General features: G+C 34.9%; 1 protein-coding gene across 8 annotated transcripts in view; it reads left to right on the top strand.

The window, feature by feature from the left end:
• Positions 1-24,413, top strand: part of RMDN1 (regulator of microtubule dynamics 1) — a 57,291-nt gene that overhangs the window by 29,875 nt on the left and 3,003 nt on the right. For 6 of the 8 annotated variants that reach the window (XM_060610843.3, XM_081792272.1, XM_081792274.1 and 3 more), the window contains 4 exons: positions 1,075-1,234; positions 18,501-18,590; positions 22,171-22,226; positions 23,727-23,814. In XM_060610843.3, coding sequence (XP_060466826.3) covers positions 1,075-1,234; positions 18,501-18,590; positions 22,171-22,226; positions 23,727-23,814 — 394 coding nt within the window. Of the gene's footprint in view, positions 1-1,074; positions 1,235-18,500; positions 18,591-22,170; positions 22,227-23,726; positions 23,978-24,413 lie in introns of all 8 variants that reach the window. The other 2 variants (XR_009603548.3, XM_060610844.3) reach the window with 2 other exon arrangements.

Raw genomic sequence — 24,413 nt, 5'->3', positions numbered from 1 at the left:
GCTGGTTTGGTATTTTATAGTCCTTTCAGTAATTACTTGAAAAGCAAGCTGTAAGATAGTTACCCCATATTTAATTATAGATATACAGTTGCTACCTTTAGTTTCAAAATTTTACGTGACTACCATTTTTTTAAGTTTATTTATTTATTTTGAGAGAGTAAGCGAGAGAGAACGTGAGCAGGGGAGGAGCAGAGAGAGAGGGAAAAAGAGAATCCCAAGCAGGCTCTGCTGTCAGTGCAGAGCCCCATGCAGGGCTTGATCCCGTAACCGTGAGATCATGACCTTAGCTGAAATCAAGAGCTGGATGCTCAACCGACTGAGCCACACAGGCCCCCCAGGTGAATACCATTTTTTGTTAAGAAATATATAATGGGCTTAAGGGCAGACATTTAATAAAAAGGATTAAAAGTCTAATGTTTTAAAAAATATTTCTAACTCTTAATTATGGTTACTATTTCATTTATTAACCATTTCTTAGTTTATAAAAGTATTTTCAAATGGAAGTTCTTCAAGGGGTCCAGTGCCCTTACTTGAAATATTTCATGCATCATGGAATGGATGACACACGCAAACATAGGATTTATCTTGAGATTTTGTTATATTCAATCATTTATTAACACATATTTATCATATGCCTATTGTGTGCCAGGTACTGTATTTTGGTCTACGGATATAGCAGTTTTGTTTTTTAAAGCATGATCCTGTCTATAAAACTTATTTATTTTATGGGACTATCTGAACCAGGTAGTGAGTTGTCTGAAGTGCCAAAGCCTTAAGTTACATGTTGAATTTGTAGTGCAAGTGTTTGGAGAATTAAAATACAAAGGTCTTTTCTAAGGAAGTTAGTATTTTAGATATCATAAGAAAGTTTAATATTTATGTGTAGTATTTTGTAGGAAATTTTAGCAAATAAAGTTTTTGTGTGAAAGAATATAGCATTGTGAATAATGACTTTTGACACTGCTAAATCTTCACTGACCTGTAAGACCATCATTATGTATTCATTAGTGCTGTGACCTTTAACAATTTTTACATTTGAGCTAAACTGGTTATTTTATATTTATTTCAAATTAGTGAAGACGCAGAGTTACTGTGGCGTTTGGCACGGGCATCACGTGATATAGCTCAGCTTAGTGGAACCTCAGAAGAGGAGAAAAAGCTCTTGGTCTATGAAGCCCTAGAGTATGCAAAAAGAGCACTAGAAAAAAATGAACGCAGTTTTGCAGCTCATAAGGTGAGGTCCTTAATATAATAAACTGTTACTATCTATTGAGAGGTACATTAGTCTATACCTACCTATGATTCCTGATTTATGTGGGAAAGAAAATTTGTCTCTATTAAAGAAGTAGGGAAGAGATTTATTTTTATAACATTTGTTCAAAAAGATGTAGTTTTTTCTTTGCATTCTTGAACATTTATTCTAACTTTATTAGTGTGTTGATAACTTAGTTTTGTGAATGCTTATTTTTTTATTTTTAAAAATTTTTTAACATTTATTTATTATTGAGAGACAGAGACAGAACATGAGCATGGGAAGGGCAGAGAGAGAGGAAGACAGAGTCTGAAGCAGGCTCCGGCTCTGAGCTATCAGCACAGAGCCCGACGTAGGGCTCGAACCCACAAACTGCGAGATCATGACCTGAGCCAAAGTCGGATGCTTAACCGACTGAGCCACCCAGGCGCCCCTGTGTATGCTTATTTTTAAACAGTTAATAGTTTCATGAATTACCTATACCTTTATTCCTAGTAGTATAAGCACTTGACAATTGTTTACTCATTTTCCTCACATTATATTTCTGTTTTATGTAGAGGTGAGAGTAGAGTGGCTGGACAGCTGAGACCTAGTGTAACTTTCACATGTAACTCTGCTACTTTCTGAATTTCCTAATTGGTTTAGAATAATGTTTTTCAATGGACACTGTAGGGAGACATGGGGACATTATTTGTCTTTTGATTAGGACATCATGTTATCATGTTGGACTATCCTCAGCAGACCCCCAAAGTCATTGTGACAGCCAGATTCCATCTCCACCATTTCTAAATGCTCCCTTCTTAGAGGCCAGTCTCCCTCAGCACCCCCTCCCTGATTAATACTGGTTTATATTAAAAATAAAAAATAAGGATTCTTTAAGTTTGTTGAGATTTGTTTTATAACCCAGAATATGGTCCAGCTTTGTAAATTTTCTTTGTGCACATGAAAAGAATGCTTATTCAGTTTCTTGTTGGGAGTATTTTATAAATGTCATTCAGGTCAAGTTGGTTCATAGTGCTGTTTGAGTCTTCTGTATCCTTAATGATACTCTGTCTGGTTGCTCTATAAATTATTGAGAGAAGGATGTTGAAACGTCCAAGTATAGTTGTAGGTTTGTTTCTTTGCAGTATTTTTAAATTTTTTTTCTTTCTTTTCTCTTGAATTTTATTTTACTTTTTAAAATTTACATCCGGGGCGCCTGGGTGGCTTGTCGGTTAAGCGTCCGACTTCAGCTCAGGTCATGATCTCACGGTCCGTGAGTTCGAGCCCCGCGTCGGGCTCTGTGCTGACAGCTCAGAGCCTGGAGCCTGTTTCGGATTCTGTGTCTCCCTCTCTCTCTGACCCTCCCCTGTTCATGCTTTGTCTCTCTCTGTCTCAAAAATAAATAAACGTTTAAAAAAAAAAAAATAAAATAAAATTTACATCCAAGTTAGTTAGCATATAGTGCAACAATGATTTCAGGAGTAGATTCCTTAATGCTCCTTACCCATTTAGCCCATCCACCCTCCCGCAACCCCTCTAGTAACCTTCTGTTTGTTCTCCATATTTAAGAGTCGCTTATATTTTGTCCCCCTCCCTGTATTTTATTACTTTTGCTTCCCTTCCCTTGTGTTCATCTGTTCTGTGTCTTAAAGTCCTCATCTGAGTGAAGTCATATGATATTTGTCTTCCTTTGACTAATTTCACTTAGCATAGTACCTTCTAGTTCCATTCACATAGTTGCAAATGGCCAGATTTCATTCTTTTTGATTGCTGGGTAATACTCCATTATGTATATAGACCACAGCTTCTTTATCCATTCATCCATTGATGGACATTTGGGCTCTTTCCATACTTTGGTTATTGTTGATAGTGCTGCTATAAACATTGGGGTGCATGTGCCCACTCAAAACAGTATAACTGTATCCGTTGGATAAATACCTAGCAGTGCAATTGCTGGGTTGTAGGGTAGTTCTATTTGTAATTTTTTGAGGAACCTCCATCCTGTTTTCCAGAGTGGCTGCATCAGTTTGCATTCCCACCAGCAGTGCAAGAGAGATCCTCTTTCTCCGTATCCTTGCCAACATCTGTTGTGCCTGAGTTGTTAATGTTAGCCATTCTGACAGGTGTGAGGTGGTATCTCATTGTGGTTTTGATTTGTATTTCCCTGATAATGAGTGATGTTGAGCATTTTTTCATGTGTCAGTTGGCCATCTGGATGTCTTCTTTAAAGAAGTATCTATTCACGTCTTTTGCCCATTTCTTCACTGGATTATTTGTTTTTTGGGTGTTGAGTTTGATAAGTTCTTTATAGATTTTGGATACTAACTCTTTATCTGATATGTCGTTTGCAAGTGTCTTCTCCCATTCTGTCGGTTGCCTTTTAGTTTTGCTGATTGTTTCCTTCACTGTGCAGAAGGCTTTTTATTTTGATGGGATCCCAGTAGTTCATTTTTGCTTTTGTTTTCCTTGCCTCTGGAGATGTTAAGAAGTTGCTGTGGCCAAGATCAAAGAGATTTTTGCCTGCTTTCTCCTCATGGATTCTGATAGCTTTCTGTCTTACATTTAGGTCTTTCATCGATTTTGAGTTTATTTTTGTGTATGGTGTAAGAAAGTGGTCCAAGTTCATTTCTCTGCATATCGCTGTCTATTTTTCCCAGCACCATTTGCTGAAGAGACTGTCTTTATTCCATTGGATAGTCTTTCCTGCTTTGTCAAGATTAGTTGGCCATAGGTTTGTGGGTCCATTTCTGGGTTCTCTATTCTGTTCCATTGATGTGAGTGTCTGTTTTTGTGCCAGTACCATACTGTCTTGATGATTACAGCTTTGTAATACATCTTGAAGTCAGGATTGTGATGCCTTCTGCTTTGGTTTTCTTTTTCAAGATTGCTTTGGCTTATCGGTGTCTTTTCTGGTTCCATATAAATTTTAGGATTTTTTGTTCTAGCTCTGTGAAGAATCCTGGTTAATTTGATAGATATTGCGTTTTTGTTTTTGTTTTTGTTTTTAATTTAAAAAATTTTTTTAGAGAGAGAGCATTAACAGGGGAAGAGAGGCAGGGAGAGAAAGAGAGAGAGACAGAGAGAATCCTAAGCAGGCTCCATGGTCAGCACACAGCCTGATGCTTGGCTTGATCCCATAACCCTGGGATCATGACCTGAGCTGAAATCAAGGACCCTCAACTGACTGAGCCACCCAGGTGCCCCTTTTTGCAATTTATTAATTTTTGCAGCATGTATTTTAAAGTGCTGTTATTAGGAATATAAACATTTAGGATCGATTATATTTTCTTGATGCATTGACCTCTTTATCATTATAAAATGATCCCCTTTATCTTTGAAATAACTCTTGGGTTTTTTTGTTTGTTTTTTTCTTTTTCTTTTGGTTTTATCGTCTACTTTGTCTGATATTAACATAACAACTCTTATTTTCTTTTGATTAATGAAAGAATTTGTAGCATGTTACATCCTTTTCTGTCCTTTTACTTTTAACTGATTGTGTCCTTATATTTAACATATACTTGTAAACAGGTGATAAGTCTTTGATTTTTACTTCTGTATTTCGCATCATATAAAATTCATTATTGTAATAACGTACACTGCAGTGGATTTTTAGCATTTTCACTGTGTTGTGCAGTCATCATCGCTGTCTAATTCCAGAATATTTTTGTTACTCCCAAAACAAACCTTATATTTATTACCAGTTAATCCCAATTCTCCACTTTCTGTCCCCTGCCAAGCACTAATCTAGTTTCTGTCTCTGTGAATTTGCCTGTTCTAGACATTTTATATAAATGGAATCATATAATATGTGTCCTTTGTGTGTTTGGCTTCTTTCCCTTAGCATAATATTTTCAAGGTTTATCCATACTGAGTATGTGACAGTACTTCATTTTTTTATGACTGAGTAATACTTCATTGTTTGGGTATACCAGTTTTGTTTATCCATCAACTGGTGAACATTTAGGTTGTTTCTCCTTTTTTGCTATTATGAATAATAGCACTGTAAACAATTGTGTACAAGTTTTTGTGTGAACGTCTGCTTTCACTTCTTTTTTTTCTTATTGAGGTAACTTCACACAACATAAAATTAACCATTTTAAAGTGCCCAATATAGTGACATTTAATACATTTACAATGTGGTGTAACCATTACCTCTGTGTAGTTCCAGAACACTTGTATCACCCTGGAAGGAAACCCTGTACCCATTAAGTAGTCACTTTCTATTTACTCTTATTTCCAGCCCTTGGCAAACACTAATCTGCTTTCTGTCGCTATGGCTTTACCTACTCAGGATATTTCCTAGAAGTGGAGTCATACAGAATGGGATCGTTTGTGTCTGACATCTTTCACTTATCATGTTTTTGAGGCCCATCCACATTGTAACATGTATCAGTACTTTATTCCTTTTTATGGATGAATAATATTCCATTGTATGGATATATATACCACATTTTGTTTACCCATTGATTAGTTGATGGACATTTGGATTATTTCCACATTTTTGGATATTGTTTATAACTATCAACAGTCATGTACAAATATTTGTTTAAATACCTGTTTACAGTTCTTTTGAGTATGTATCTAGGAATGGACTTGCTGGGTCATATGTAATTCTATGTAATTCTTTTTGAGGAACTGTCAAATTGTTCTTCAAAGTAGCTGTACTATTTTACATTACTGACAGCAATGTATGAGAGGGTTCCAGTTGCTTCACAACCTTGCTAACTCTTGTAATTATCCATTAAAAAAAATTAACAATTACTGGGTGTGAAGTGGTTTCTTATGGTTTTGATTTGCATTTTCTAATGAGTAATGATGTTGAGCATCTTTTCATGTGCTTATTTGACATTTGTATATCTTCTTTGGAGAAATATCTATTCAAATTCTTTGCCCATTTTTAAACTGGGTTTGTCTTTTTATTGTTGAGGGTTTTGTTTGTTTGTTTATTTTTGAGAGAGAGCACAAGTGGAGAGGGGCAAAGAGAGAGGGGGACAGAGGATCCAAAGCACACTCTGCACTGAGAGCAGCGAGCCTGATGTGGGACTCAAACTCATGAATCATGAAATCATGACCTGAGACGAAGTTGGACACTCACGACTGAGCCACCCAGGGGCCCCTTTATTTAGTTTTAAGAGTCTTTTCTGAATATAAGTCTCTGGTTATATATATAATGTGCAAGTATTTTCTCCCATTATGTGGATTGTCTTTTTACTTTCTTGATGATGTTCTTTGATGCATAAGTTTTTAATTTTGAAGAAGTCCAGTTTAGTTTTCTTTGATTGCTTGTGCTTTTGGTGTCATATCTAAACTCTTGTCCAGTCCAAAATTACACAGATTTTCACCTATTTGTTTCTAAGAGTTTTATATCTTTTAGCCTTTACATTTAGTCTTTGATCCTAAAAAGTTAACCTTTATACATGGTGAGGTAGGAGTTCAAATCCATTCTTTTCCATGTAAATTTCCAGTTGTCCCAGCACCATTTGTTGACTCTTTTTTCTCCATTTTCATCCTTGATGAGAATCAGTTGAACATAAATGTATGAGTTTATTTTTGAATTCTCAATTCTCTTTCATCAGTCTACATGTAGACCTGTTGGTCTTTGTGCCAGTATCATGATGTCTTCATTACTATAGCTTTGTGAAAAGTTTTGAAATAAGTAACTGTGAGTCCTCTGTTCTTTTTTAAGATGATTTTGAGAATTCTGAGTTTCTTCAATTTTCATACATATTTTAGGATCAGCTTGTAAATTTCTGCAAAGGAGCCAGTTGGGTTTTTGATACGGATTTCATGGAGTCTGTAGAGTAGTTTGGGGAGTAGTTTGCCATTTTGACAGCATTGTGTCTTCCAATCCACAGACAAGTGTTGTCTTTCCATTTATTTAGATCCTTTTTTTTTTTCCAACAGTGTTTTGTAATTTTCATTGTGCAAGTCTTGTACTTCTTTGGTTAGATTTATCCTTTAAGTATTTTATTCTTTTTAATGCTATTGGAATTCTTAATTTCATTTTCAGATTGTTCATTGCTAGTGTATAGGAGTGCAACTGATATTTGATCTTATATACTATAGCTTTGCTAAACTCATTTATTGGTTCTATCTACTAGTTTTTTTGTAGATTATTTAGGGTTTTTATTTTTTCTTTTTTTTCTTTTAGAGAGTAGGTGAGTGGACAAGAGGGCAGAGGGGGAAAGAGAGAATCTTAAGTAGGCTCCACGCACAGCAGGGAGCCTGATAGGGGGCTCCATCCCATGATCATGGGGTCATGACCTGAACCGAAATCAAGAGTTGGACACTCAACTAACTTAGCCACCCAGGTGCCCCTATTTAGGGTTTTTCTTTTTTCTTTTCTTTTTAAAAAGTGAAAGGAAAAATAAATTTTAATAATTTAATCCAATATAGCCAAAATAGTAATTCAGTTTGTGATCAATAAAAATAATTTTATTATTTTTTTAATAGAATTTATGGTCCAGTTGGCTAACATACAGTGTGTACCATATGCTTTTGGTTTTGGGGGTAGATTCCTGTGATCCATTGCTTATATACAACATGCAGTGCTCATCCCAGCAAGTGCCCTTAAAATGCCCATCACCCATTTTCCCCTCTCCCTAACCCCTAAGATTTTTCTATATATGACCATGTCATATATAAATAAACTATCTGTGCATAGTTTTAGTTTTTTCTTTACAATTTGGACACCTTTTATTTTTTATATATATATATATTTTTAACGTTTATTTACTATTGCAAGACAGAGTCAGAGTGTGAGCAGGGGAGGGGCAGAAGGAGAGGGAGACACAGAATCTGAAGCAGGCTCCAGGCTCTGAGCTGTCAGCACAGAGCCTGATGCGGGGCTCGAACCCCCAAACCACAAGATCATGACCTGAGCTGAAGTCAGATACCTAACTGACTGTGCCACCCAGGCGCCCTGGACACCTTTTATTTCTTAATCTTGCTTTGTTTTCCTGGCCAGAACTTCCAGTACAATGATGAGAAGAAGTGACAAAAGCGAATATCTTTGTCTTGTTCCTGATTGTAGGAGGAAAGCTGCTAGGCTTTCACTACTAACTGTGACGTTAACTGTGGGCTTTCCATAAATGCTCCTAATCAGTTGAGAATGTTTCCTTCCAGCAACTAGTTTGTGGAGTGTTTTTATCATGAAAGGGTGTTGGAATTTGTCAGATGCTTTTTTCTGTGTCTGTTGAGATCATCATGTTGGTTTCTTCCCCCTTCATTCTGTTAATGTGGTATCTTCCCTCAATTGATTTTTGTATGGTGAATGAACCTTGTATTTTGGGATAAATCTCACTTGGTCACGTTGTGTAATCCTTTTAATAGGCTGCTGAATTCAGCTTGCCATTATTTTGTTGAGGAATTTTATATCATAAGAGACACTAGTCTTTAGTTTTTTCTTTTTCTCTGGTTTTATTGAGGAAGAATTGACATACATCACTGTGTAAGTTTAAGGTCTATAGCATGATGGTTTGATTGCATATACTGTGAAGTGATTACTACAGTCGGTTCAGCTGATAGTCCATCTTCTAATATAGATGCAGTAAAAAGGAAAGAGAAGAAAAAAAGAAAAGTATTTTTTCCTTGTGATGAGAACTCTTAGGGTTTACTCTCTTACCAACTTCTCTATATATGATACATCAAGTTTAGCTATAGTCTTCATGTTGTACATTACATCCCTAATATAGTTCACCCTTGAACAACAAGGGATGCTAATCCCTATGCAGTTGAAAATCCACATAAAACTTTTGACGTTCCAAAAACTTAACTTCTAATAACCTGTTGACTGGAAGCCTTAATGATAACGTAAATAATCAATACATTATTTTGTATGTTATAGGTCTTATATACTGTATTCTCCCTATAAAGTAAATTACAGAAAAGAAAGTATTACTAAAAAAAAATCCTAAGGAAAATAAATTCACACTGTATCTTCTCAAGAGAAATCCATGCATAAGTGGATCCACACAGTTTAAATTTGTGTTTTTCAGCTGTACTTATTTATTTTATAACTAGAAGTTTATACATTTTGACCATCTTCCTTCAATTCCCCTTTCTCCTACCTTCCGCCTCTGGTAGCCACAAGTCTTATGCCTTTTTTTTGTTTGTTTAAGATTCCACATATAAGTGAAATCATACAGTACTTTTATTTCACTTAGCATAATGCTTTCAGAGTCTATCTATGTTGTTGCAAATGGCAGAATTTCCTTTTTTTTTTAATACCTGAATAATATTTCATTGTGTATGTGTATACACACACATACACATACACACACACAACTGCTTTATTCATCTTCTATTGGATCTGTACTTAGGTTGTTTCCATGTCTTGGCTATTGTAAATGCTACTATGAACATAGAGGTACAGATATCTTTTCAAATAGGTAATTTCATTTTGGGGGGATAAATTCCCAAGTAGAAATGATGGATCATATGGTAATTCTATTTTTAATTTTTTTTTGAGGATCTTTCATACTGTTTTCCATAGGGGCTGTAACAATTTAAAATCCCACCAACAGTGCATAAGGGTTCCCTTTTCTCCACATCCATGCCAGCATTTATTTCCTTTTTTTTTTTAAGTTTATTTTGAGAGAGAGAGAGAGAAAGCGCACGTGTGAGAGAGAGAGGGGCAGAGAGAGAGAGAGAGACAATACCAAGCAGGCTCTGTGGGGCTCAATCCCATGACTGTGAGATCATGACCTGAGCCGAAATCAAGAGTAGGATGCTCAACCATCTGAGCCACCCAAGTGCCTCTATCTCTTTTTGATGATGGCCATTCTAACAGATTTGAGGTGATGCCTCGTTGCTATTTTAATTTGCATTTCTTTAATGACTAGTGATGTTGAGCATCTTTTCATGCACCTGTTGGTCTTTCATATATCATCTTTGAATTTTTTTTAATTTTTTTTTTTTACATTTATTTATTTTTGAGAGACAGAAACAGAGTGTGAGCAGGGGAGGGGCAGAGAGAGAAGGAAACACAGAATCCGAAGCAGGCTCCAGGCTCTGAGCAAGCTGTCAGCACAGAGCCCGACACAGGGCCTGAACCCACAAACTGTGAGATCATAACCTGAGCTGAAGTCGGACGCTCAACCCACTGAGCCACCCAGGCACCTCAATATATCATCTTTGAAGAAATGTCTATTCAGGTCCTCTGCCCACTTTTTAATTGCACTGATTTTTCTTCTGCTGTTAAATTGTATGTAATTGTATGAATTATAATTCAGATATTAACCCCTTATTACATAGATCATTTGCAAATATTTTCTCCCGTTAGGTACACTTCATTTTGTTGATGGTTTCTTTTCCTGTGCTGAAGCTTTTTAGTTTGATGTAGTCCCACTTGTTTATTTTTTATTTCGTTGCCTGTGCTTTAGGTGTCATATCCAAAAAATGGTTACCAAGACCCATGTTAAGAGGCTTTATTCCTGTTGTCTTTAGGAGTTGCATAGTTTCAGGTTTTACATTTAAGCCTTTAACTTATTTTGAGTTAATTTTTGTGAGTGGTGCAACGTTTATTCCTTATACATGTGAATATCCAGTAACCCTAGTGCCATTTTTGTAGTCTGTCCTTCTCAATTGAATATTCGGGGCTCCATTGTCAGATATTAGTTGACTGTATAGTCTTGGGTTTATTTCTGGGTTCTCAGTTCTGACTCATTTGTTTTTATGCAGTGCCATGCTCTTTTAATGCCTATAGCTTTATACTTTTTCTTCTTTCACAGGATTTCTTTGGCTATTCAGGGTCTTTGTGGTTCCCTATAAATTTTAGGTATGTTGTTTTCTACATCTGTAAAAAAATGCCATTGGTATCTTTATGAGGATTGTGTTGAATCTATACACAGATTTTGGTGGTATTGACGTTTTAACAATATTAATACTTCCAGGGCACAAATAGTGATTACCTTTCAATTTATTTGTATCTTCTTTGTTTTCTTTCATCACTGTCTTGCAGTTTTCAGAGTAGAAATCTTTGGCCTTCTTATATACATTTATCCTATTTGGTTGTTTTTGAGGCTCTTGTTATTTCTTTGTCAGAAAATTTGTTGCTCGCATATAGAAATGCTACTGATATTTACATGTTAAATTTATATCTTGCAACTTTACTGAATTTGTTGATTAAACAGATTTTTGTTTGAATTTGGTTGCATCTTTACAACTTTCTATATATAGAATCATGTCATGTACAAATAGAGACATTCTACTTCTTCCTTTCCAATTTTGATACCTTTTATTTCTTTTTCTTGCCTGATTGCTCTGGGTAGGACTTCAAGTACTGTGTTGAATAGGAGTGGTAAAAGTGGGTACCCTTGTCTTATTCTTGATCTTAGAGGACATCTTAAGCCTTTCATCATTGAGTATGATGTTAGCTGTGGTTTATCACGTATGGTCTTTATTATGTTGAGATATGTTCCTTCTATGTCTAATTCAACTTGTTAGGAGTTTGTTTTTTTTTTTTATCACGAAGGGATATTGAATTTTGTCAGATTCTTTTTCTGCATGTATTAAAATATGATTCTTTTCTTTCTGTTAATGTGATACATCACTTTGATTGATTTGTGTATGTTGAATTGTTTTTGCATCCCAGGGATAAATCCCACTTGATCGTCTTGAATGATTTTTTTTAATGATCTACTGAATTTGGTTTGCTAGTATTTTACTGACAGTTTTTGCAACTATATTAGGTTTCTTTTGTTGTGATGTTTTGTGATGGTTTTGATATCAAAGTAACACTGGTGTCATAGAATACTTAGAGGCATGTTCACTTTTTCTGGGTTTTTTTGTTTGTTTGTTTTTTGGAAGAATTGATAGAAGCTTGGTGTTAATTCTTTTTAAACATTTGGTAGAATTCACTAGTGAAGCCATCTGGTCCTGGCCTTCGCTTTGTTGGAAATTCTTTTGATTACTAACTCTTTATTACTACTTATTATTCATTTATTCGGATTTTTTGCTTATTCTTACATCAGTTGGATTGTTGTTTCTAGGAATTTTTCAGGTTTTCTAGGTCAATTAATCTGTTGCCATATGATTGTTGCTACTATTCCTTTATAATCTTTTTTATTCCTAGATTTATTACTGAGGTTAGTAGTAATGTATGCCCTCTTTGACTCCTGATTTTAGTAATTTAACTTTTGTTCTCTTATTATGTCTAGCTAAAAGTTTATAAATTTTGTTGATCTTTTCAGTAAATTAACTTGGTTTTGCTGCTCTTCTCCATTTTTCCTATTCTTTATTTTATTTATCTCCATTCTAATCTTTATTATTCCCTTCCTTCTGTTTACTTTAGGTTAATTTGCTCTTCTTTTTCTAGGTTTTTTTTTTTTTTAATTTTAGAAAGAGAGTGTGTGAGCAGGGGAGGGGAGCAGGGGAAGAGAGAGAGAGAATCTTAAGCAGGCACCACGCTAAGTGCGGAGCTGGACATGGGGCTCACACCCATGATCCTGTGATCATGACCTGAGCCAAAATCAAGAGTTGGGAATTCAACTGACTGAGCCACCCAGGTGCCCCTTCTTTTTCCAGTTTCTTAAGGTATAAGGTTAGATTATTGACTTGATTTCTTTAAATATATATTTTTTATTTTTTTTCTTAAGTTTTTTTATTTTGAGAGAGAGCATGTGAGATTAAGCAGGGGAGGGGTATAAGACAGGGAGAGAAAGAATCCCAGGCAGGCTCCCAAACCCACAAACTACAGGATCATGACCTGAGCCAAAATCAAGAGTGGGATGCTTAACCAACTGAGACACCCAGCCACATCTTGATATCTTTCTTTAAGGTAACCATTTACAGCTATAAGTTTCCCTCTGAATACAATTTTGCTAAATCCCACAAATTTTGTTGTGTTGTGTTGTTTTTGTTCTTAGGGAATTTAAAATTTTTTCTTGTGATTTCTTATTTGAATGTGTTATTTGGGAATGTGTTTTTTTAATTTCCACATAATTGTGAATCATCCAAATTTCCTTCTTTTATTAATTTCCATTTTCATTTTACTGTGGTCAGAGAACATACTTTGGTTTCTGTCTTTTAAAATTTGAGGCTTTTTTATGGCCTAGTATCTTGTCTATCCTGGAAACTATTCCATGTGAATTGAGAAGAATACGGTGTTGGGTAGAGTGTTCTGTACATGTATGCTAGCTAGGTCTAATTAGTATATAGTATTGTTTGAGTCTTCTATTTGATGATTTTTTCCTAGAACTAATTTGATGATTTTTGACTAGTTCTATCCAGTCTTGGAAGTGGAGTATTGAAGTCCCCAACTATTATGGTTGAATTGTCTCTTTCTACATATATTTGTTTATAATTGTTATATGTTCTTGATACTGTTTTTCTTTGTCTCTCATGTAACAGTTTGATTCTAAAGTCTGTTTTGTCTGATATTAGATCATTATCTAATTCTAATTAGTATATCACTTCAGCTTTCTTGTGAGTACGGTTTATGTGCTAAACTTCCCTGTTTTTTGTTTTTTTTACTGTTCATTTATTTTGGAAAGAGGGAGAGAGAACACAAGCTGGGGAGGGGTAGAAAGAGAGGGAAACACAGAATCTGAAGCAGGCTCTGAGCTGCAGCATAGAGCCCAATGCAGGGCTCAAACCCACAGACTATCATGACCTGAGCCAAAGTCAGGTGCTTAAGTGACGGAGCCACCCAGGTGCCCTAAAATTTCCCTGTGTTTTACTTTAAATGTATATACATTTGAATACATATATATTATATACATATATATATGTATATATGTATATTGAATACATATATACATCTGAATCTAAATTGTATTGTAGACAGTATATAGTTGAATCATGTGTTTTAATACATTCTGCTGCTAATCTTTGTCTTTTAATTGGAGAGTTTAACCCATTCACATTTAAAGTGTAATTGACAATAAGAAGTTCTTTTGCAATTTTGGTATTTGTTTTCGATCTTTTGTTTCTTAAGTCCTCCATTAGTGTCCTTTATTTAGTATTCCATAGATTTATTTTATTTTGCCATTTTCATTCTTTTATATCTTATACTGTATATTTTGAGTTATACTCTTAATGGTTATCCTGAGTAATACCATTACCATCATCATTTGTAATTACCAAGTTCATATTGGATGTCAACTTAATTTCAGTAGTATACCAACTTTGCTCTTATATATCTCTGCTCCCATCCCCTTATTCTGACACAGTCAGCTAGCATTTTGATCTTGGACTTCCCAGTCTCCAGAAATGATGAGTAATAACATTTCTGTTATTTTAGCTGACCACTCTAGTGTTTTGTTCTATCAGGACAAACAGACTAAAGCAGGTGTCCATGGTTTCTGATTTGGCTGTTAATCTTATTGAGGACTCTTTGTACATGACAAGTCATTTCTCTCCTATTTTCCAGATCATCTGTTTTTTTATCTTTGACAGTTTGATTCTGCTGTTTCTGGTTGTGGATCTCTTAAATTTATCTTATTTGGGGTTCTTTGTTTTCATCAAAGTAGAGAAGTCTTTGGCATTTATGTTTTTAAGTATTCATTCTACTCCCTTTCTCTCCTCTTCTCTCCTACTGGGACTCCTCTTACGTGTATTTTGGTAGATATGTGGGTGTCTCACAGGCCTCTGAGTCTGTGTTCATTTTTCTTCTTTCTTTTTACTTTCTGTTTCTCATAGAGTGTAATCTTAATTGACCTGATACCTTCAAATTAGCTAATTCTTTCTTCTGTCCACATCCACTTTTGAGCCCTTAATTCAATGTTGTGAATTTTTTATTCCATTTATTGTACTTCCCACCTTCAAAGTATATGTTTGGTTCCATTTTATAATCTCTGCTTCTTTATTGATAATTCTCTATTTAATGAGACATTGTTCTTAGTATACTTTAGTTCTTCACACATAATTTCCTTGTTGAACATACATAAAGTCTAGGAAGCCCAACATCTGGGCTTCTTCAGGCATAGCTAGCTTCCTTTGATTTTTTTCCTCCTGTATGTGGGTTATATATTCTTATGTTTTGCATGCCCTGTAATTTTTTTGTTGAAAACTGGACATGTTAACTATTATAATACGGTAAATCTGGAAATCAGGTTCTCTCCTTTCCCAGAATTTGTTGTTGCTGCTTTTAGTATGTGTTGTTTTTTTCTTTTTTCTAAGATTTTGTTTTAAGTAATCTCTACACACAACATGGGGCTCAAACAACCCTAAGATCAAGGGTTGCATGCTCTACCGATTGAACCAGCCAGGTGCTTGTGTTGTTTTTCTTGTAACTTCTTGACCAGATTCTGTAAAGTCTGTGTTCTTTGTTATATGTAGCCACAGAAGTCTCTGTTCTCTTAGTTTAGTGGTCACCAAATGATTGGGCAGACATTTTATAAAATGTTTGGAGCCAAAATGCTTTCCATTCTTGGTCATGGGGCTCTCTGTATGTGTTGGGACATACCATTAGCCCTTAGCTGGGCAGTTTTAAACTGTGCCTTGGCTTTCACTTTCAATATGTGAAGAGCCTTAAGCTCAGGGCCTTCTCAGATCTTTCCTAAGCTTTTTGTTTTTGTTTTTGTTTTTGGCTATGGTGTTATTGCATAATTTGCAAAATGTTTTGCCATTTAATTCAATAACAAAATAATTCACATTCCATGATGCTTTCAAAGCATGACATTTGAAGTCCATTTTATCTTCCTTTGACCTATGCATTGGTAATAAAGTGTCATGGTATGGAGTATGCGTGACACTCCAAATGCTTTCAGGTTATAACACTATCACTGTGATTTACAGTGTATGGAGCAGCAGTAAGAATCAGTTAAAATATTACATATGATCTCTTATCACAATTCAACCCTGCCATTGTTGAGCAAAGCCAGTCAATTCATAAGTGGTGAGTGTGACTGTGTTGTAGTAAAGCTTTATTTGTGAGCACTGATATTTGAATTCAACATAATTTTCGTATGTCATGAAATATTCTTTTGGGTTTTCTTATTTATTTATTTATTTATTTATTTTAATGTTTATTTAACAGAGAGACAAATGTTTATTTGACAGAGAGACAGAGCATGAGCAAGGGAGGGGCAGAGAGAGAGGGAGACACAGAATCTGAAGCAGGCTCCAGGCTCTGAGCTGTCAGCACAGAGCCCGACGCGGGCTTGAACTCACAGACTGCGAGATCATGACCTGAGCCAAAGTCGGATGCTTAACCGACTGAGCCACCCAGGTGCCCCATCTTTTGGCTTTTCTTTATTGAACCTTTCCAGCACCCTTAGGGACATCTCTTTACCTAGCCTTTCCTCCCTAGCTTTTCATTAGTTTATTTGCTGGAGACAGCAGCAATCTAAGATACTAGTTTATAAATGTTTTCAGCAAATGCCCCCCCTGCCCTGGCACCCCAGAGACAGTTTTATCACTAGGGCCTTTTCAAGTTAGGTGAAATATGTACAAGGCCAGTCTTCCAAGGAGCCACCAAACAAGTCAGAACAAAGATTACCATTCTCCATGAGTGAGATCTGTTCTGTACCCTCAGGTATTGGGAATGGCGGGGGATGGGGGGGTGGGTACTGTTTTATAGCTCTTGCTGAGATTTGGAGTGTGGGATGATAAAACAGCACAGAATTCACTATTCTCATTAGGAATAATCTGATACTTTGGATAAGCATTCCCAGGTCACCTCAAGCCTTAGGTTAATTTCAGAGTTCCAAAAATAAGTTGATTTTGATAGTTGTTGCTCATTTTTTTTTTTCAGTGCTTTTATGGAGAAGCAGAATTCAGAGTTCTTTACTTTGCCTTTTTCACTTATGTCACTCTTAGTTTTTGTTAATTTTAATCCAATTTGGCAGTCTGCTTTTCATTTGGGGTTTGGACCATTTACATTTAATGTGATTAATGATATTTTGGGGTTTAAATTTCCTATCTTTCTATTTGTTCCATCTGTTCATCTTCTTTTTCTGCCTTTTTTATTGATAATTTTTTGGATTCCATTTTATTTATTTCATTGACTTAATGGCTATAACTCTGTGTCATGTTGTTTAGTGGTTGCTTTAAGGTTTATAGCATACATCTTTAACTTACAGTCCACATCAAGTGATATAGCACTTCATATGTTAATAACTGCTCTTTGTGCTATTATCGTAATATATCTTTAACATATGTCAAAAATCTCAAAATACTGCCAGTCTAATCAGGGAAGAATGTTTAGGATTCATCCATAAGCTTATGTTTGTTTTGCATATAGAAGATAGTGAGATACATAAGAGAAGGTGTTTTTATCCAGAGTCCTGGTATGTGGGAGATCAGAACAGCAAATTTGAAACCCTGTGTAACCACCTAGTCCCCTGGATTTAGGCAGCTGGGTAACTCTCCGTGGAGATTAAGTGAGCATAGCCTATAGAGGTAGGTGTGTGTGTGTGTGTGTGTGTGTGTGTGTGTGTGTGTGCGCGCGCGCGGCGCGCGCACGTGCACAAATTATATTGTGTTTTAAGTTATACTTTTTAAGTTTCAATAAACTTACCAAGATTTTGGCAGAGAATAGATTTAAACAGAAGTTTGTTTTAATTAAAATCTTTGTGGTTATAATTCTTAAAACCCCACAGAAATAAGCTCAAATAAAAATGGAGGGGCGGTTTATTAGAAACTACTGTTTCTAATAAAACCTAAAGGCAGGGTGTTTTTGGTTCAGGAAAACCTGGCTTGATTGCTCTGAGGTTTATATTATCTCTTTGCTGTTACCTGCACATCTTTTTCTCTGTAGACTCTTTTTCTCATTCTACATCTTATGACTTTCTACAGCACTTGAATTTATGAAGCTTGGATATTTTGTATTTAGTCCTTAGGGACAAAACTCAGATTGTCTCAGTTTGGGTCTGTTGTCCCATCTGTGGCTATGGGGACAACATCACAATTGACAGATGTGGCTCTTATTACTAGAACCGTGCAGATGTGGGAGAAGAAGCAGCTTGTAGAAAAGAGGATGAGAAAATAAAATGATAGTTATTCAATTGCAAATTTTTAAAAATTTATACTCTGGTTATAAACATGAATCATTGTCTCCTCATTGTGTTGATAACTTCCTTAGAGATTCTGTATTCTTTACCTTGTATTATAGTTCTCTATAGACACGTCCTGTCCTTGAGTTCCTTAAGGGCCATGTCTACTTTCCTTTGTATATGACAGTATATTTTATTCAGTTTTTATGCTAAGTTTTTGTTGAATGAGAATGACTATTGAGGAATAAATATTCAGTTTTACCTTGTATTGAGTGGAGTATTAGTGGGGTATTATTATTCTTATATGGTTTTTTTCCTTCTATTTTTAGTGGTATGCAATCTGTATTAGTGATGTTGGAGATTATGAAGGCATCAAGGCTAAAATTGCAAATGCTTACATTATCAAGGAGCATTTTGAGGTACTGATGAATTTTAAAAGTCATTACTTTTTTTAATAGATTTCTGTTTCACTTATTTATTGCTGTATAGCAAACCATCTAAAATTTAGAGACCTAAAGCAGTGACAGCTTATTTCTCAAAATTTTGTGGGTTTACTCTGTAGTGGTGCTTTGATCTGTTTGGTGTAACTGAGATCATTTAGATAGCTGTGTTCACCTCTGTCTTCAGCTGGGACGGGAATGCGCACGATATCCTGTTAGTGACTGTTTCTCTCCACTTTTCTTTATATTATTTAGTAGTCTAGCCCAAGTTTCTTTATAGCATGGTAGCTGGCTTCCAAGAATGGCATTCCAGGTAAAATTCCAGTGTGGAAACTTTTATCAGGCTTCTGTTTTGTATCACACTTAGTAAAGTCCTGTGGACCTAAACAAGTCATGTGGCCAAGACAAGAGTTTGTGAGAGGGTGCTATATAAGGTCCTGAATACCCAGAGGTGTGGTCTAGTCTAACAATCTAACACAATTGACAAACCCAATAGTAATAGTACTGTTAACAGTATTATCTCTGTGTGGGTATTTTGTGTTTTAATATTTCCAGTTACTTATTTTATAGTAAGCTCTTTGTTAGGTGTCAGATATTTTCTAGGAGTTTGTATTTTTTATGATGCGCATAAACACTACTTCATTGTCCTAAGCAAAACTAAACAAAAAACTCCCAAAAAACTGACACTAAAAACCCAGCATATTTATTTCTCTTGTGATATTTTAGACCATTGTAAAAATGCAAAGGAAGAGAATATGATGGAAACATACACGGGGAGAATGTTAGATAAGCTCTTTACTAGCCTTTCTGAATTTTATAGTTATAGTCTCAATTCATAGTTTATATAATGGGTAGTAGAAAAGCTAGGAGTCAGGAGTCCTAGCTTTTTATTCAGACGTCTGAATAAAATATATATATTTTATTTATCGATGTCTGAATATATATATATATACACACACACACACACACGTGTATGTGTGTATGCATATATATACATATATATTTCCATTTAATAATATGCAACATTTTTCACATTTTAAGAACTTTAAAATCAGATTATATTATATAATCAATGGTATCCTATAATTGGCAGTGCTTTTTTTCTTTTTAGTGGTACATATAATAATGATATATTGTAACTTTCACAGTATCTTAGATTCGGTGAAATGCCATAGTTTGCTCAGTGGCATTAAAAAAAAATTGCCTAAATTATTCTGTGCTATATGATGTAGAAATATGTGACAAATAACTTCAATATGAAAAATGAAAAATTGCAGAAAATTGTATTAATGGAAACAGAAAAGGCTATATTTTTTAAAAATGATGCATTGCAAGTTTCATGTCTGTGTAAGTATATTTAAAAAATAATAACGTTGGGGCGCCTGGGTGGCTCAGTCGGTTAAGTGGCCGACTTCGGCTCAGGTCACGATTTCGTGGTCCGTGAGTTCGAGCCCCACTTCGGGCTCTGTGCTGACAGCTCAGAGCCTGGAGCCTGTTTCAGATTCTGTGTCTCCCTCTCTCTCTGCCCCTCCCCTGTTCATGCTCTGTCTCTCTCTGTCTCAAAAATAAATAAACGTTAAAAAAAAAATTTTTAAAAAAATAAAAAATAATAATGTTTAGTATTTACACACTAAAAAGATCATTTATACTATTATTTCTAATTCCATTATTATATCCAAAGCCATAAGGAATTACTGTCTTTGGATTGTTGTTGTTTTAAAGATTTTATTTTAAGCAATCTCTACACCCAACATGAGGCTTGAACTCACAGCCCCCAAGATCAAGAGTTGCATGCTCCACTGACTGAGCCAATCAGGCACTCCTATCTTTGGATGGTTTTTTAAAAACACTTCAACTAATGGCAGGAAGAATTATAAAAGAAAGGGTTTACTTGAGAGTAGTCCCTCTCAACCCCTCCTGTAAGAAAATTAAATTCCCCTAGGCATCCATTGTATGTTACAAGTTAACTTTTCTCCCTTGCATCTAGAATGGTACTAGCTCTATACCATTCTTGGTAGATTGGAGAAAGTTAGTTATTCATATAATTTTTTGTAGGGCTTAATTTTCCAGTGGAACTCCAGTTAGGAAAGGATGGTTAGTGTATAAGTTGTGTATACTTTTCTTTTTTAATTTATTTATTTTGAGAGAGAGTGAGAGAGGGCATGAGCAGGGGAGGGACAGAGTGACACACAGAATCTGAAGCAGGCTCCAGGCTCTAAGCTGTCAGCACAGAGCCTAACTCAGGGTTTGAACCCATGAACTGTGAGATCATGACCTGAGCCAAAGTCGGACACTTAACTGACTGAGCCATCCAGGTGCCCCTAAGTTGTGTATACTTTAAAACATATTTTGCTATAAATCATATTACTATATTTAGTGGAAAAGTAAAATAAGGTCAGTGCTGATTCTTACCCATATTATTGAAGCAAGATTTCTAAGTCCTACTCAGCCTTATTCTAGGTATTACTTCTGCTTCCATTAATCAATGTCAGTAGTAAATTGATACTTTTGACAAGTAAAATTAATAATGATGTTGGTGATAGAAGATATTACTGTGTTAAGTACCTTCTATTACTTGCTCATTTAATTTTTCACCACAACCCTATAAAGTAGGTATATTATTCTCTCAATTCTATAAAACAGCAAACTCAGGCCTGGCAAGAAGAGAGAACTTGCCAAAGTCAAAAAGGTAGAAGTCACTGAGCTGTGATTTAAATTCTGTCAGTCTTGGCTTCAGAGCTCACATTGATAACCAGTTACAAATATTTTAAAATGCGTATCTCATAATTACTAACTGAAAGTGAAAATGTGGGTTTACTGAAAAGCATAAAATAGAAGGTCTCAATTTTTTAACAAGGTCTTTTATTAGGATTAACATTAATCTGAGATATTCTTAGTGGCGTTCAACAAAGTAATTGAAAAAAGGAATAGTTGGGTTAATCTGTAGTTTATGCTTTACATTAATTCACATAGGACTTTCACATAGTAAATAGAAATTAGGGAGACTTTATCAATGTATTTTACATTGCATATAATTATTTTACTAATAAATTCTATGACCAAATAGCATTTTTCCTTTGTTAAGGATAAATGGGGAGGTTGAATAAATTCTAAATACAAGAAGAGACTTTGTAAAATTATTATGTAACTTTTTTCTTATTTTAGGAAATAATGCTATTTAATGCAATATTCATATAGAACTTGCCAAAAATAACTTCCTTTTCTTATCTAGAAGAAACATTGAGAACTATAGTTTTCAGAATGAGATTGTTTACAGATTTCATGTTTTTTCTCATATTGATAAATCCTATCAGGATTTATTGCCAAACTTTATAAAACAGAACCTTTAATACAAGTCATTAACAGTGTATTGAAATGAATTTATTAACCAAATTAAAGAATCAAGAGGGAGAAAGCTGATATTCATTATCCTAGAAGGATTGAAATGCAGGGTTGCCAAAAAACTTTTTTACATCATGGCTTTATGCTTGCTGAAACACAAGCATTATTTATTTGTGTTTAGAGCACAGATATGATTGACCTTCTCCTTTCTTGTTAGAAAGCAATTGAACTGAACCCAAAAGATGCTACCTCCATTCACCTTATGGGTATTTGGTAAGAAAATTTCTTAAGTAAATATTTCAGTGGTATTTAGTATGATCTTATTTTGTAGTATATGAAACCAAGATGTAAAATATTTAAAAGTATTTGACATTCATGAGTATTTAGTTCATTATATTAACTAGCAGTTGTGATGTATTGTTAGAAAATACTAAATTTGATTGTAATTGTGTTAATCATTGTTATTCAGATCACTTAGAAGTAAATATTAAGATGAAAAAGGCGTTAAAACTTCTTGCTAGACTTTGAAATTCCTTTTGTTGGGAAAGATTATTTTTATCCAATGAAATTGGATTCATCTAATTATGTAGCAATACAGTTTGATGCTCTAAGAGAGTCTTTGCTTCTTCAAAGTGTATAAAATACAGTCTGATTCATCTTAACAACAATATAATTTTGACTTTTAGTATCTTTCCATTTATCCAATGTATAACATTATTTTGCTGGTATGAGCATACACCAATCTGTTTAAATGCTTGCTGATTTAAGAGTCTTTCTTGAGACAGGTTTGCCATGTTTTCTTTGGGTGTAGTCTGCAGATCTGAATATTTTATTGTCTTCTTTTTGGTGTAAAAAACCTTGTATCAGACTCTTAAAAAAGAGTTAAATATCCTTCAGGGCCATATTAAACTAACAAAACGCTTTCTGAGGACTAATGATAATGGAGAGACAGTCACTAAGTCAGATGTTAGGGAGTAAACATGAATGAGATACAAGTCTACCTCAAGGAATTCAGACCATAGTCAGAGATCTAGCACTTTTTTCCCTACTTCTATCAGAAAGTTGTCAAGATCTTTGGATGTTAATCATTTGCTTCACTCTTTCAAATAGCTTAAGTTGTGTTTTGTCATTGTTATTTATGCATATCATGTTGGTTTTGTCATTTTATTTTAATTAAAAATTTTTTTAATGTTTATTTTTGAGGGAGACAGATCGTGAGCAGGAGAGGGGCAGAGAGAAAGGGAGACAGAGAATCTGAAGCTGAATCCAGGCTCTACGCCATCAGCACAGAGTCCAATGTGGGGCTCAAACCCACAGACCGCAAGATCATGACCTAAGCCACTGAGCCACTCAGTCACCCCATGGTTTTGTCAGTTTTTTAAAAACTTCTCTGAGTTAGTCTTTCTAATGCAAAAAATAGGGGTAATGACCCAAACTCATCTAGTCCTTGTAAGGAGCGGATGAGAGATAATCACCTAGCACCTGAAACAAAGTGAGCACTTAGTGATGAATGATATATGCTGTTATCATTACTAGTACTATTGCTTACTATTTATATTAATCACAAAATATACCTTAATTGATGGATCAATATAAACCAGTCTCTGGGTAATTTAGTAGGCATATTAACCTACTGGATATTATTATGTAAAGTACAAATTATTTAAACCTACAACAGGAGAAGATACATTTTATATGTTAAGATGCTTAGTTTTCTTAAGAGAAAAAAAAGGTGAATTTCAGATATATAGATGTTATTTTATTTCTCTGTAGGTGTTATACATTTGCTGAAATGCCTTGGTATCAAAGAAGAATTGCTAAAATGCTGTTTGCAACTCCTCCTAGTTCCACCTATGAGGAGGTAGTGTGCTGTCCTTTATTAAGTTAGTACTGGTTTCCTAACTGCAGTGCCATTCTACAGTGTCCAGATCTGGAGCTCTGATCAGTGAGGCATTTGAGCACGTTTCTAACCATCCAATGCAACTATCTTATCACAAAGGCTTAAAACTTATAATCTATGACTGGTGAGTGGTTTTTTTTCTTTAGGTGAGTGGCTGATGACTCTGGTATGTTGTTAGCTATAATAGCTCATGGCTAAAATTTATCATTTTCTATTTGAAACCTATATACCATATAAAAGTCATAAAATAGAACAAGAAATTCAACAGCTGCTGTTCAGCATGTTTTAGGTACGTGTTCTACACACTACCATTTACCTGGAGAAGAAAGTGTGTATTTGTATAGATAAAGAGTAATTGTAACTTTTTTTAAAAAGTGGGGTTGAAAGGATCATACTCTTATATTTTCAAGGCCTTTTGCTTCCTTGTTAAAAATAAAATTTGAAAGGGATTTCTGGGCAAATATTTTGAGTTAACATCACTAAAATTTTCAGAGTAAGGAGATAAGGCCATTGAAAAAGCTTCCATAATACCTATACCATAACAAGGAGCTATGTTTTTC

Source organism: Panthera onca, chromosome F2 (assembly GCF_046562875.1).
Source record: "Panthera onca isolate mPanOnc1 chromosome F2, mPanOnc1 haplotype 2, whole genome shotgun sequence".
Lineage (NCBI taxonomy): Eukaryota > Metazoa > Chordata > Mammalia > Carnivora > Felidae > Panthera > Panthera onca.
This window is presented reverse-complemented; position numbering and strand designations above follow the sequence as displayed.